The 13,231-nt window shown below is 47.8% G+C and overlaps 1 protein-coding gene across 6 annotated transcripts in view; it reads right to left on the reverse strand.

The window, feature by feature from the left end:
- The window catches only part of LOC103719834, a 45,646-nt gene that overhangs the window by 2,951 nt on the left and 29,464 nt on the right, over nucleotides 1-13,231 (reverse strand). For all 6 annotated transcript variants that reach the window (XM_039131430.1, XM_039131429.1, XM_039131431.1 and 3 more), the window contains 2 exons: nucleotides 1,294-1,377; nucleotides 661-719 (listed from right to left, as the gene is read on the reverse strand). In XM_039131430.1, the coding sequence (XP_038987358.1) occupies nucleotides 661-719; nucleotides 1,294-1,377 (143 nt within the window). The remainder of the gene's footprint in view (nucleotides 1-660; nucleotides 720-1,293; nucleotides 1,378-13,231) is intronic.

The raw sequence follows: 13,231 nt of genomic DNA on the forward strand, positions 1-13,231 counted from the left end.
GTTTCATGTTTCCAAAGCATTGAGAGATCATAAAATTTAATTAAAAAAAATTGACATCTTTGTTTCCTGTTTCATGCCTGTTTTGTCTTATTTTATTATTTTTAGGCATTCCATTTTATTGCCAAAAAATGTTGATATCCAGCCATGGGATATTTCAATTGCTAAAAAATGGTTTCCACTTTCCAGTATCTTAAAATCCAATATTCACTTCAATTGACACAGGGCATTAGCATAACTTGATGACATCATCATGTATAAACAAGCAGCGCACATAGCAACGTCATGTAGAGCCTACATTTGAAAAATCAGAAAAAAGAATAAACATTTCTCCGCCACCACCAAAGAGCGTAATTATCTACTCCAATAAACAGCTTACAGTCTTTCTATATTTTCCAAGAGACTAGAGTTCAAATCCACTTATGAAGACCTAAAATTGTACTTCAATTCCCTTATCTGCATTTTAATTCTAATACAAGTAGTTAAAATTCAAGCAACAAATGTAGGTAAACTGTTAATTATTTGATTACTTCACAATCTCAAAGCATATATCAGGGAAACACCAGATAATCCAAATTTTATGCATGCCCCTAATTTAAAAAAGGCTAAACTACAGGAGCAATATTTGAATTTTTTCTAGCTATGAGATAATGGATTATTTACCTGCATTTGGATACCACCACATCTAAAAATTCTTCAAGATCCTGTTCCATCTTGCAAAGCTGAAAAGATGATATGGTTTTCTTACTATGAAGAACAATTTTGATAAAAACATGTATACTGTTGTACACTAGCAATATTGCATATTTATCTTCAAAAACAGGAAACTTATAACAAGAGTTATCCGTGAAAGGTGAAACCATGGAATGCCGTACCGGCCCGTACCAGCCGGTACGGGCCGGTACGTACCGGTCCGTACCAGCGGTACGGGCCGGTACGGGCCGGTACGTACCGGTCCGGTCCTAGACCGGTACCGGAACCACAAGAAAACCGGTATCTCCGGTTTTCTTGTGCGAACCGGCCGGTACGGAGCCCGTACCGGTCGGTACCGGCCTCGTACCGGTGCGAACCGGCCGGTTCGAATTTTTTTTTTTTTTAATGAACCACAGCGCGAGGCGCTGTGGTTTTTGGCTCGCGGTACCGGCCGGTACTGTACCGATACCGGCCGGTACGTACCGTACCGGACCGGTACCGTACCGGTCCGGCCCGCCACCGGTACGCCGACCGGTACCGGTACGGCGGACCTTGGGTGAAACCTTTATGTTTTGAGTCAACACGGCATATTATTAAAATTACCTTTGCAGAAATCTTGTTAGCCTTCTCCAGGGCCTCCTGGCATATTTCATCATTTCCTTGAACAGCTTGAGTATCATTATAAACCTAATGTGAATCCAGAACTCAAATTGTTAACTGCCTGCTTAAGGGTTTCAATAAGGCAGTTCTTAATTACAACTACAATGACAAGTGTTAATTTGCAGATGATATATTCATAAATGGCTGGCTTTTAAGAGAAAAAAGAGATATATTTGTTATATAAATAAAAACATCATGTAAAAACAGGATGGAAAGGCCAGGTTATACCTAAACATACATAGGCTTCTCAATTCTACTGATTGAGGAAACTAGAGGATCAGTATCAATTCAAAACTAATTCAAACTAATTTTTATATGCTTGATGCTTCATGAGAAGTATTCACTTGTTGCAAATAATAATTAGTCTGGAATATCCTTAGTTATGAATGACTCAGTCCCCATACAAAGGCAACATCGGTACAAATTTTTGTAAAGAAGGCTTAGGCTCACAATAATATTTGGTGGTTATGATTAGCTTTTAGTGTTCAAAATAACATCCCATATTTATAGAAGTTTATTGGGTAATGGGGCTCTAGAAAAACAAAGGATGTAGATATGAAAGGATTAAATCACAGAACTAAATAGAGAGCGAAGTGGAGAAATTTTAGGAAGACAGATATGAAGGGATTAAATTGTAGAATTAAATAAAGAAATGGATAGAGAGGTGTGTGGAGAAGGTGGAGAAATTTTAGGAAGATGAGAAATTTTAGGTTCCAAAATCTTGGGAGGAGGCCTAGGGCCCTTTCCAGCACGACCCCCTGCCCCGCCCCACCCCGCCCCGCCCGTGGTTAGCGCTTGCTAGTGGATCAGACAATCAAACAAGTGTTGGTCCTCATTTTTGAGCCTTGAATCTCCACAATGAAATAAGAGCTTAGTTACTCCAATGCATCTTGAGAAACCCACTAGACCTACCCTATTAATATATCAAAATTTTAACTTGGAGTCATAGTTAATAAACCTGAGCTGTGCATAATTATTGACAATTTTTATATTTTTAAATATTATATTACAAATCACATCGGCATACATTTTATGCTACAATTTTCATGGAGTATAAATAGAAAGTAGTCATGAATCATTTATTTTTTTCTAAACTGTAAAAGGATTATAATATAACATAGGAAAAATACATCGAACTTATTTATTTTATATTATAAATAAAAAAAGTTTAGAAAATAACTAAAAAATGTGTATATATTTAATGAAAATAATTATTATGAGTATCAAAACCCATTTAAAACAACTTCACCTAATGACAAAGTATAATAAAGCATCCAATAGAGCCAGAACTGGCAATCCCATAGTAGTTGTGAAGTATATATACTAAACTAGACTTCACTGTTCGAATCTCAATTTCAACACTATTTTTAAAAGCTTTATAAAAATCAGTTTACCCTGTTTTTGCCTTCCCAAGTCACTGGTTTTTCCCAAAAACCAGCAGGGTCAGCGGTTTTTGATGGTCTAAATGCATTTCTAATCTCATTAGAAAACTGGACCAGCTAGGGGTCTACTTCACTGGTTTTCCTGTCCAACCAGTCAGTCCAGTCTGGTTTTAAAAGCGATGCTTAGTGCAGAAGCAGATGCGGGAGCAGTTATGGGTGTGGGCATGGGCATGAATCTCTTCACAGTTTTTTCAATGGGAAGAGCTAATGTGGCACAGTGCATTTAAATAGGAACGTAAAGATTCAAAATCTCTCACTGAAAACCTCCCAGCCCGCCTGGATTATCCACTGCATTTTTCATCCAGATACTTTGCTTATGCTACTTCTTTGCAGAGTCTTACTCTGCTCATTTTCCAATAGCAATAGGTTTTAACTAATTGAAGGATCATTTCATCTAAAATTCATCTTTGGCCCAAGCAGTTAAACTCAAAAGTCCATCCTTAATATCTCTATCCTTGCCTTGCTAACCATAGGAAGCATACAAAAGTGCTTAGAAATTGCCGCCATAAGGGCATTCTCTTCTTCTAAGTTTCTCTATTTATCATGTAACTTTGAGTAAAGAACTGTAGTTCAAATATCACGCTCAACTCACTTAGCAGCAGGCTTGGTATGTGTATCATGTCATACATATTATTATAAGAGACAACATTGACATAAAGAAACACATGCTGGAAAAAAAAAAAACAAACCAGCACCATGAGATGCAATGTAGTTTTCAATCTCGTTTCAAGACAGATCACTTTCAGTTGTTTTGCGCTAGACATAGAAATGATTTCATGTTTTCAACACGTACAGTTTGTTACTTATTAACAGAAATCTAGCACTCTAAATCATTTTAGATATATATCTCGGTTGTTGCTTATTATGCGGACTGCACAACTTTCACTATTTGAAATAATTTGACATATGCAACAACATAACACAACTGTGCTTGTGCACTAACACAACGAATCCAATGTCCATAATAAAACTGCAGGCATAATAAGTTCACAAATAAATAGCACAATATAGGTATTGCGCATGTGTTATCATTACCATGCGAACTTCATTTAAACTCATCACGATTTTCATCCTTCAATAAGATGTTAATAATGATAATAACAACTTTACTATGTTTGACTTATAGATCGGCCATGTTACCCAGACACGGCATTTTTGGGGTTTTGGTAGGGATACATGGTAACCAACATGAAAGTGCAAATATGCTGATATGCCGTGGACATGCCTCCTGGTCTCCATGCCTCACCCGAAACCCTAACCCACAGACCAGCCTATCGAATGAAAGAGCATCTGCTCCGAATCCCACTGTGATAGAAGCCACAATGGACTTGAGGAATAAAAAAGAAATAAAGAAAAGAGAGATTTGGATCCACATGTCATCTCCCCACGGCCTGATTAATCGACAAAGGAAAGGGGAAAAAAGGAAAGAAAGGAGATAGAATAGGCAAGAATGGATTGATGCACCTTCCTCATTACCTTTGAGCAGCAAGTACTTCCCTTCTCTCTTCTTTTTGTTTTTTTTTTTCCTTTTCCTCGTTTACTTCTCAGATTGAGTGCCAAAGACAGGACAGGCTAACAGACATGAATTAGGCTGCATGCCTCACAAAGGATTTAAACCATTACTTCCAAGCGATGTCAAACTAATAGGAGCCCAAAGTAGCACGTAGAAGCTATTGTTCAGGGATCCTACCATCCCAAGCATGTGGCCCTTTTTTTTAAACCACTAAATCTTCTTATTCTTCTTTTTTGTCTTGATAGGATACCACTAAACCTTTTGAAGGGCTCTCAGAGATTCGGGTATTCATTAAGCCAAAATACCAATTTGTCGTCCAAAGTCACTTAAATCCAATTTAAATTTCTTCATAAATATACATATTGTGTGTGTAGGCATGTCCAAGTGTCCGGGTTTTCTGAGATTGCCTTGTCAGATTCTTCAAGACACTTGAATACTTGACACCCATGTCCAGGTAACACAATAGGCCTTCAATGTAAACAAGTAAGAGGCACAATATTGATTGGGAACAATCCTAGACTATCCAAAACAAAACAAAGATAGTCAAAGAGTTAGGGCACACATTCAAAAAAAAAAAAAAGAAACCATTTACTTCCTTACTGCTGTAAATATGTCCTGCATCATGCATATTCAAGTGACATACAATTACGAAGTTGAGTGAAAACATGTTTGGATGAATGATATAAAGGAATGCACCATTTTGCTACATCAATAATCCACTATCTCAACATCAGTTATGGGGACTAACCCTTCTTTGGATGTGGCTTCTCCTTCATCTTGTTTCAATCAGCGTCATCTCCATCATTATATTACATAAAACCCTAGTTACCATAGGTTGCACGAAATCCTCTCTTGTATCCTTTTCACCACAAATTTTCTTTGTTCATTTTCTTTTTGTTTTGCTAGTAGGCACATAAATATTAGACATAATTTTTTTGCCAACTCTTCTCATTCTTTTGTTGTCATGACCTTTCCTTTCCCATAGGAAATATGAATCAGCTAAAGCACAATAAACCATTTACTAATCCAATTGGACTTCAATATTTATGACAAATTCAGGAATAAACAACAAATGAAAGACAAAATTTTAACACAAATAGAACTTACACCCCAATCAGTTTAGTTATGTAAAATTATAATATCTAGAAATCCTAGAAACCATTATGTTCAAGCCACTATTTGAAGTTTGTACCTTAACTGAGACTTTTATCTTTCAGTTAGAAGCAATCTAAAGCACCGTCGTGCTCAAAAGGAACAATCCTAATGGCTAGTTTGAAGACTTGCTCTGGGGAAACTCCTAACGGCTAGTTTCCTGCCAGAGAACTGATCGGCGGTTCAACGCCGGTCGAGGCGAAGTGGTATTCCGGCGTCGCGGGAGGCCGGCCGTCCATCCGGGTGGCGGGACGAGCGACGGGATCCAAGCAGACAGCTCGGCGTCCCCCAGGGCCACCCCCCTATTCACCGTCTTCTACCTTGCAGGGCGCCCGATGGACCGGAAGGGGAAGCAACCGGCGAGGACGGCAACGGAGGGAGCGGCGAGAGGCAACGGTAAGGGTTCTGGCATCTGGACGAGGCCGGGACCGTGGGTGACTCAATGGCCCACGGCCGCGGAGGTGGAGCGGCTGAGCCGCTGCTTCCCGGAGGTGTTGGTCCTTCCGGAGGAGCCGATTGAGGCGGCTCGGCTTGAGCGGGAAGGGCGGGCGGCGGTGGTCCGTAGCTTCGGCCGCCGTGTCCCAGCCGAGTGGGTGGCGAAGGATGTCGCCGCTCGGTCTAAGCTGAAGGAGGTGGTGGCCGTCCCGCTCGCGGACGGCTACCTTGCCCTGAGGTTCCGGTCGACGGAGGAGAACCGGGACCAGGCACTGAGCGAGGGCCCGTGGGTGGCGGCCGGGCAACTCCTAGCCATGACCCCATGGGTTCCCGATTTCGAACCCGGGGAGGAGGCCGTGCAGACGGCAATGGTGTGGCTCCGCCGGCCTCGTCTGCTGCCGGAATATTGGTCGACGTCGACCATCCTCCACATCACCGCACGGGCGGGCCAGCCGGTCGCTGTGGACGGCGTCACAGAGCAGCGGCAGGCGATGGAGTTCGCCCGGGTGAAAGTGGTGGTCGACACCACCAAGCCCTTGTTACCGAGCGTGTTGATCCAGGGAAAGACGAAAGTGAGATGGCAGCCCTTCGTCTTCGAAAATGCCCCGGCTTTGTGCTCCCGGTGTGAGCGGATGGGTCACCAGGCAGCGGCTTGCCGCTTTCCGGTGACCACTAGCGCCGAGGGGGGTTCGGCTTCGGCTTCGGCGGAGGTGGACCCAGGGGGCGGGCCAGCTCAACCGTCTCCGAACGTCGGGGAGGACGTATAGGGACCGATCTACGATCCCTGGATGGTGGCGACACAGCAGTGACTCCCGCGGGAGAATCGGCCGCTGCGGGAGATGACCGAGCCGCACTCAGGGCCCGGGTTGTCTTCGACTCGGCCGCCGTCTCCGGCGCCTCGCCCAGCTACGCCGATGTCCCCGGCGGACACCGACGGTTGGCAGAAGCCAGCGAAGGTGGCACGCCGTCGGTCACCGCTGGCCGTTGAGGGGGACGGGCACCCGGAGCCCCCCTTCGGCCCCCTCCAGGTGGACTCGGCCGATGATCTCCTGGCCGAGTCAGGGGACCCGGGGTCGAGTCGGCGACTCGACAAGGCCCCGGTGCGGGCTGATCCTGAGCCCAGCCGGGCGGCCGCGGCCCGGGCCCAAACCCAGAAGCGGCCCAAGCGGCCAGCGGGCCTTGGCCCACTTGGGGATCCCGGGCAGGGGGCCCAGCTGGCCCTCGCGCCTGTGGGCCGAGGGAACTTGACTGGGCCGACCCAACGCAACCGAGCTCACAGGGCCGGGCGCCGGGGTCGCGGGCCGGTGGGGGCGGCCCGGGGCGCAGCTCAAACCGTTGTCGCGCCACGCGCCATCGGCGCGCCGAGACCTGGGGATGCGCCGGGCGCTGAGATCGCGCCCGGCAGCGCGCCCCGCGCCGTTGTCGCGCCATCGGCGCGCCGAGACCTGGGGATGCGTCGGGCGCTGAGATCGCGCCCGGCGCTGGGGTCGCGCGGGCCCAGGCTTCACTGGGCCCGTGCGAGGATGCGCGCGGCCGACGGGCCGTGCGGACAGCTGAGGAACCGCGGGCTTTGGGCCTTCAGGCCCAGCCCGCGGTTGTCTCCTTGGGCCAAGTTATAGCAGGCCCACAGGCCCAGTCTGATTTGGGCCTGGGGAGTTCTGCTGAACTTGCGTTGCAGGGCCAGAGCGAGGAACCAGCTGGGCCATTTCGGTTCAGCCCTCCTCATCGGGGAGCTGATTTGGAGCTAGTACCCCCCGTACACGATGATCATGCCCGTCTCACTTTGGGCGTGACGAGTGAGGTACAGGCATGGGACGTGCGGGTGGGCACTGACCCTGATGGAGTTTTCCGGTTTGGCCCTCTGTCTCCGGCCGCAGGTGAGCAGGGGGAGGCTGGCTCCAGTGGGAGTGGGACCAGGGATCACCTCGTGCTGCTTCCGGCGGAGAGTCAGGCCGCGCCGCTGATGCCAGGAGTGGGCACGGACCACACGTCTGCTGTGCAGCGTATCAGGGCAGCAGTCATGCAGATCGTATCTGATGAGCTGCGGGAGGGCCCAGGTAGCGTGCTTGAGGTGGGCCCCACGTCCCAGGGTGAGGATGGGTCAGAGGCCGACTACGTGGACTGTGATCCATGAGGGTTCTAGCCTGGAATTGTAGGGGGGCGGCCAAGCCGTCCTTCATGTCTTCCTTCAAACGGTTAGTGCAAGTTCACTGCCCGGAGATCTGCTTCCTTAGTGAGACCCGGCTATCTGGTGAGGGGCTTGTACGTTTGAGACGGCGCCTGGGGAGGGACTGGGAGACATACGCAGTCGACTCCCGGAGGCTGTCGGGAGGTATCCTGCTCCTGTGGAGGCGAGGAGTGGCGACCTTTGATGTCTTCCACAACTGCCCCCAACAGGTAGTTATGGTTGTATCGGCACCTGATGCTGCTCCGTGGGTTTTGTGTGGGGTGTATGCGAGCACGGATTACAGGATCAGGAGAGTCCTCTGGCAGGAGATCACCAGTCTCACCGCCCAGGGTGTCCCGACAGTTGTAGTTGGTAACTTCAATTGCATCTTGAGTTTGGGTGACAAGAGGCGAGGGGCAGCCTTCATGGATAGAGTGGACAGGAGAGAGTTTCGCGATTTTATGTCGCGTACTGGCCTAGTGGACTTAGGGATCTCTGGACCTCAGTTTACTTGGTGCAATAATCAGCTCGACAGTGCTAGGGTTTGGGAGCGTCTAGATAGGGCCTTTGTGTCCCCGGACTGGATCCTCCATTTTCCTACCTGCAGGGTTAGTCACTTACCTCGGATCGCCTCGGACCATTGCCCCCTGCTGATTTTCACATCATCGGGACCTAGTCATCACAGTCCCTTCCGCTTTGAGAAGGTTTGGCTATCGTACCCCCAGTCCTGGGACATTGTCCGTGAGGCATGGCGCATCCCGGTGCGTGGAGATGCTATGCACTGGGTGTCGCGCAAACTAGAATTGGCCAAGAGGCGTCTCCGGCGATGGAACCGCGAGGTTGTGGGCGATATCTTCTAGAGAGTCGAGGGGGTAGAGACTGCGATCACTGAGTTGCAAAGGAAAGAAGATCTAGAAGGTGCGCTCTCGGTGGATGACATGGGTGACCTTCGGGGGCTTCTAGCGACTCACCACTCACTACTGCGGCAGCACGAGATCTTCTGGCGACAGAAATCTCGAGTTTAGTAGGTACGTGAGGATGACCGCAACACTAGTTTCTTCCACCGTACTATGATTATCCGGAGGCAGCGGAGCACGATCCACTCGCTGCGAGACGGGTCTGGACATCGGTGGAAGGTGAGCCTGCCATTCGTCAGATCCTGCTGGATTTCTTCCGCGCCAAATGGATGGAGGATGAGGATTCCGGCGACAGAGACCAACCCCCGAGGGTGGATGCAAGAATCAAAGATGATGAGAACGCAGCCCTGATCCGACTGATGAGAGCACAAAAGTGCAATCGTCATACCATCTTAATTAGTATTGTAGCTAATCATTAATAATAAAATTAACTAATTAACGTTGTATTTGTGTTTGAGTGCAAGTAATCCAAGAAACCCAATAATATCGGGTTTAAGCCCAATGCCCGGCAGCCCGAACTCAAGTCAAGCCAGCATCTTCCAGGGCTTGCACATTTCATCCTGCGATACAACACAACATCACGAGCATCTCCGTGTCCGCATCTAATGATCCAGATCAGCTCCCAACCAGCGTTGCAACCTTTCATTCCCAGTCGTGCGCCCATTCCAGACTTCCTTGCATCCGTGCCATCCGCCCAGACAATCATCAACATCCCGAATAAATCCACTCCGGTCGGCTCCTCCACGCCATCAATGCAATCAAAGCAACGTCCCACGATCAGCAGCCGTCCGTTTCAAGGAGTCCCTTTAGCCGTGAAGCCAAAGATTCAAGCTCCTTCTCGTGATCCCGCAACGTCCCAGCTCCTTCCCAAATCAAGCCGAAGCCGCATCCCAGCCGTTCGTGGTCCCCGTTCCTTCTCCATTTGAGCATTCCGGGCAAGTTCCAGCATCCTCCCCTCTTCCGGATTCAAGCCGTCCGCATCAGCCATTCTCTCAGCACGAATGACCGCCTCTCCTATGATCGCGTCCAGCCGCCCGTGATGTGGACGCTAGTCCGTAATCCCAGCCTCCGACGCCGCGTCCGAGCTCCAACGATCATCGACCCCCTCCTCCGCAATCCGCCCAGTGATCCCGTGCTGTGATCAAGCCGCCGTCTCAGCCTCCCATCTCCTCTTCTTCCGGTCACAGCAGCCATCCTTCCGCGTCCAAGAAATCCCACTGCCAGCAACCGGTAATCCAGCTCCTTCCATCGGCCCGTCTCGCCTCGAATCTCCAGCGCCCTCTTCCGTGATCATCGTCCCCGTGATCCAAGCCGTCCGTGATCAAGGCGACGCAGCGAGCTTCCTTCCCGAATTATCATCCACGGATCCACCTCCTAAGATCCCGCGCCCGTTTCTCCTCCTCTCCATGCTCTGGCGATCTATAAGAAGGGGAGAACGAGAGGAAGGAGAGAGCCTTCGGCTGGGTGTTGAGCCAAAGAACAGGGGAGAGAGGGAGCTCGGTTCGGTGGGGGGAGAACAAGAAACAGGGAAGGAGTGCTCTGTTTCTTTTGGGAAGAAGAAAGAAAAAAAAGGAGATTTATTTTATGTTCCACCGTGGGAGAGAGGGAAAAGAGATTTGCAATGCTCTGTTTTCACCGACCGGTGTCGACACAGGAGGTACAGGAGGCAGTCTGGGCTTTGGCTCCAGACAAGGCCCCGGGACCGGACGGGTTCCCCCGTTCTTTTTCCGACAGTACTGGGGTATCATTCGGATAGCGGTGGTAGAGGCTATTCAGTGCTTCTTCTCTCAGGCAGTGATGCCAGAAGATTGGAAGGCTACCTTTATCACGCTTATTCCGAAGCGTCAGGAGGCGGCGGAGCCCTATCACTTTAGACCCATCAGTTTGTGCACAACCTTGTATAACGTTGTGGCCAGAATAATGGTCTGAAGGATGAAGCCTCTCCTACCTGGCATCATCAGTCAGAAGCAGGGGGCGTTTATAGCTGGCAGAAACATTTCCCATAATGTTCTGCTGGCCCAGAAGATGATGTGGGATCTGCAGCGAGCATCGAAGCGACGTAGCTTGATGGCTATTAAGTTGGATATGGAGAGAGCTTACGACAGGATCAGATGGAGATTTCTTCAGCAGGCACTCGAGGCGTACGGGTTCCACAGGCGGTGGATCCATATTATGCAAGGAGACATTGCTTTTGCTAATTCGAATTGAAGGGTGATATCAAATCGGTCTATTTTCGGCGTCGCGTCTCTAATCTCATCTATTGGTTGGAGCTCTCTTCGGGAAAGAGTCTAAGCTGCCCGCCCATTTCTTCTTCAATTTCACAAAGAAGATTTGAGTGATCGGTTGGGTCCTGGGGTGTGTCTTGGTCAACGGCACACCTTCACCTTTCTTCGAGTCCACCATGGGGCTACGTCAGGGATGCTCTCTATCACCTTATTTGTTTATTCTTTGTGCTGATATTTTATCTCGTGATTTGCAGAGGGTGTGTGCCGCAGGGAGCTGGAGGCCAATATCCCCGCCCCGGGGGCTAGTCCTCTTTCCCATTTGCTTTTCGCTGACGATTGTCTTCTTTTGGCCAGGGCGCGGGTTTCTGATGCACGGGTCCTTCATAGGGTAGTAGCGGATTACTGCGTGACGTCAGGTCAGAGAGTTAACTTCCAAAAGTCAGCTGTTCACTTCAGCCCGAGCACGGAGAGCAGGGTTAGACAGGAGATTCGAGGGATTCTGCAGATACCTGAGCAGGATGGGTCATTGACCTACCTGGGTGTTGATGAGAGTACAAAAGTAAAATTTTCATATTATCTTAATTAGTATTATAGTTAATTTTTATTAATAAAATTAATTAATTAATGTTTTATTTGTGTTTGAGTGAAATTAATCCTAGAGACCAGTAACTCTGGATTTGAGCTCAATACCTGGCAGCCCAAGCTCAATAAATTTTCCAAACATCCATAGCATGGGGGCTTTGAAATTTTCCAATTTCCCAACCAACCGTGGACCTCCATGCACATGCAAACGGGCTCTTCAATTCCAAGCATCATGGCATCTCATCCAAGGGACCTAAACCAAATCCAAGGGACTTAAATCAGACCCAAGAGACCTAAGCTAAACCAGCTCTTCAATTCCAAATGGCATCTCATCAGCATCTTTTCGTTTCCCCTGTTTCTTCCCAGCTCAACCACACGGTGGAGGAAAGGGAGGAGGCCAGCAGCCATCGGAGGAGAAGAGTCCCAAGCCGAGTCCTCCACTTCTTTTCCATGAGTCTTCTTAACTTCCCAACGTCAACATCTGGAGCTTCCCAAACGTCTGCAACGTCCCAGCATTCATCAGAGTCCTTCCGTTTCCCCCGTTTCTTCTCAGCTCATCCACAAATCCAACATCAATGACTGCAGCTCAAACTTCTTCAATGTTCAACCTCCCAACGCCGAAGAGTCCCAAGCATTCAAATCCAAGCCTCATCAGCTCCCAGCAGCGTTCCAGCTTCTCCAAACCAGTGAAGTGTCTATAAAAGGAGAGGGAGGCCACGAATCACAGGAGGAGGGGAAATCAGCCGACGAGGAAGGAGATAACCACACGGTGGAGGAAAAGGAGGAAGCGAGGGGAAGCCACGGAACCAGGGAAGCCAACATCCATTTCTTTCCCAGCCGAGCGAGAGAGGAGAAGAGGCCACGGAAGGGAGAAAGCAACCGGAAGAAGAAAACAGAGCATCCTGTTTTCTGAACCAAAGAAAAAAAAAAGAAAAGGGATTTATGTTTATTTTAAGTTATTCTTTACAAATCCTTTTTATAAAAATGTTTCCATTTCATATGAGTAGCTAAATCTTCTCTAGCTAAGGCTAGGAAAAAGCCTAGCATTTTCTTCATGTATTTCATTTAATCATCAATGGGATTTTAATGTTTTTATTATTTATGGTGCAATAAATTTATAGAAATTATTTCAAACTTATATATTTTCTTTGATTTGTTATTTCCCCCGGGTATAACAGATGCTTAGAAATCCCTGTAGTTTAAAATAGAATTACTGTAATACTGCCCATAAAACTAAATCTATTTAACTGAGATAATAGATGATTTTAAGAAAAGCATGATGAAGATGCTAGGCTGAATCCTGATGCCTTAGTTATATTTTGTCAATTCGAATATTATTTAGCCTTTAGTTTTTATTCACTGTCAAATCCCTGTGGATTCGATCTCGGACTCACCGAGAATATTACTTTGCTACACCCTATACTTGGGGTGTCCTACGTTTAATTTTT

Source organism: Phoenix dactylifera, chromosome 11, assembly GCF_009389715.1.
Source record: "Phoenix dactylifera cultivar Barhee BC4 chromosome 11, palm_55x_up_171113_PBpolish2nd_filt_p, whole genome shotgun sequence".
NCBI classification, from domain to species: domain Eukaryota; kingdom Viridiplantae; phylum Streptophyta; class Magnoliopsida; order Arecales; family Arecaceae; genus Phoenix; species Phoenix dactylifera.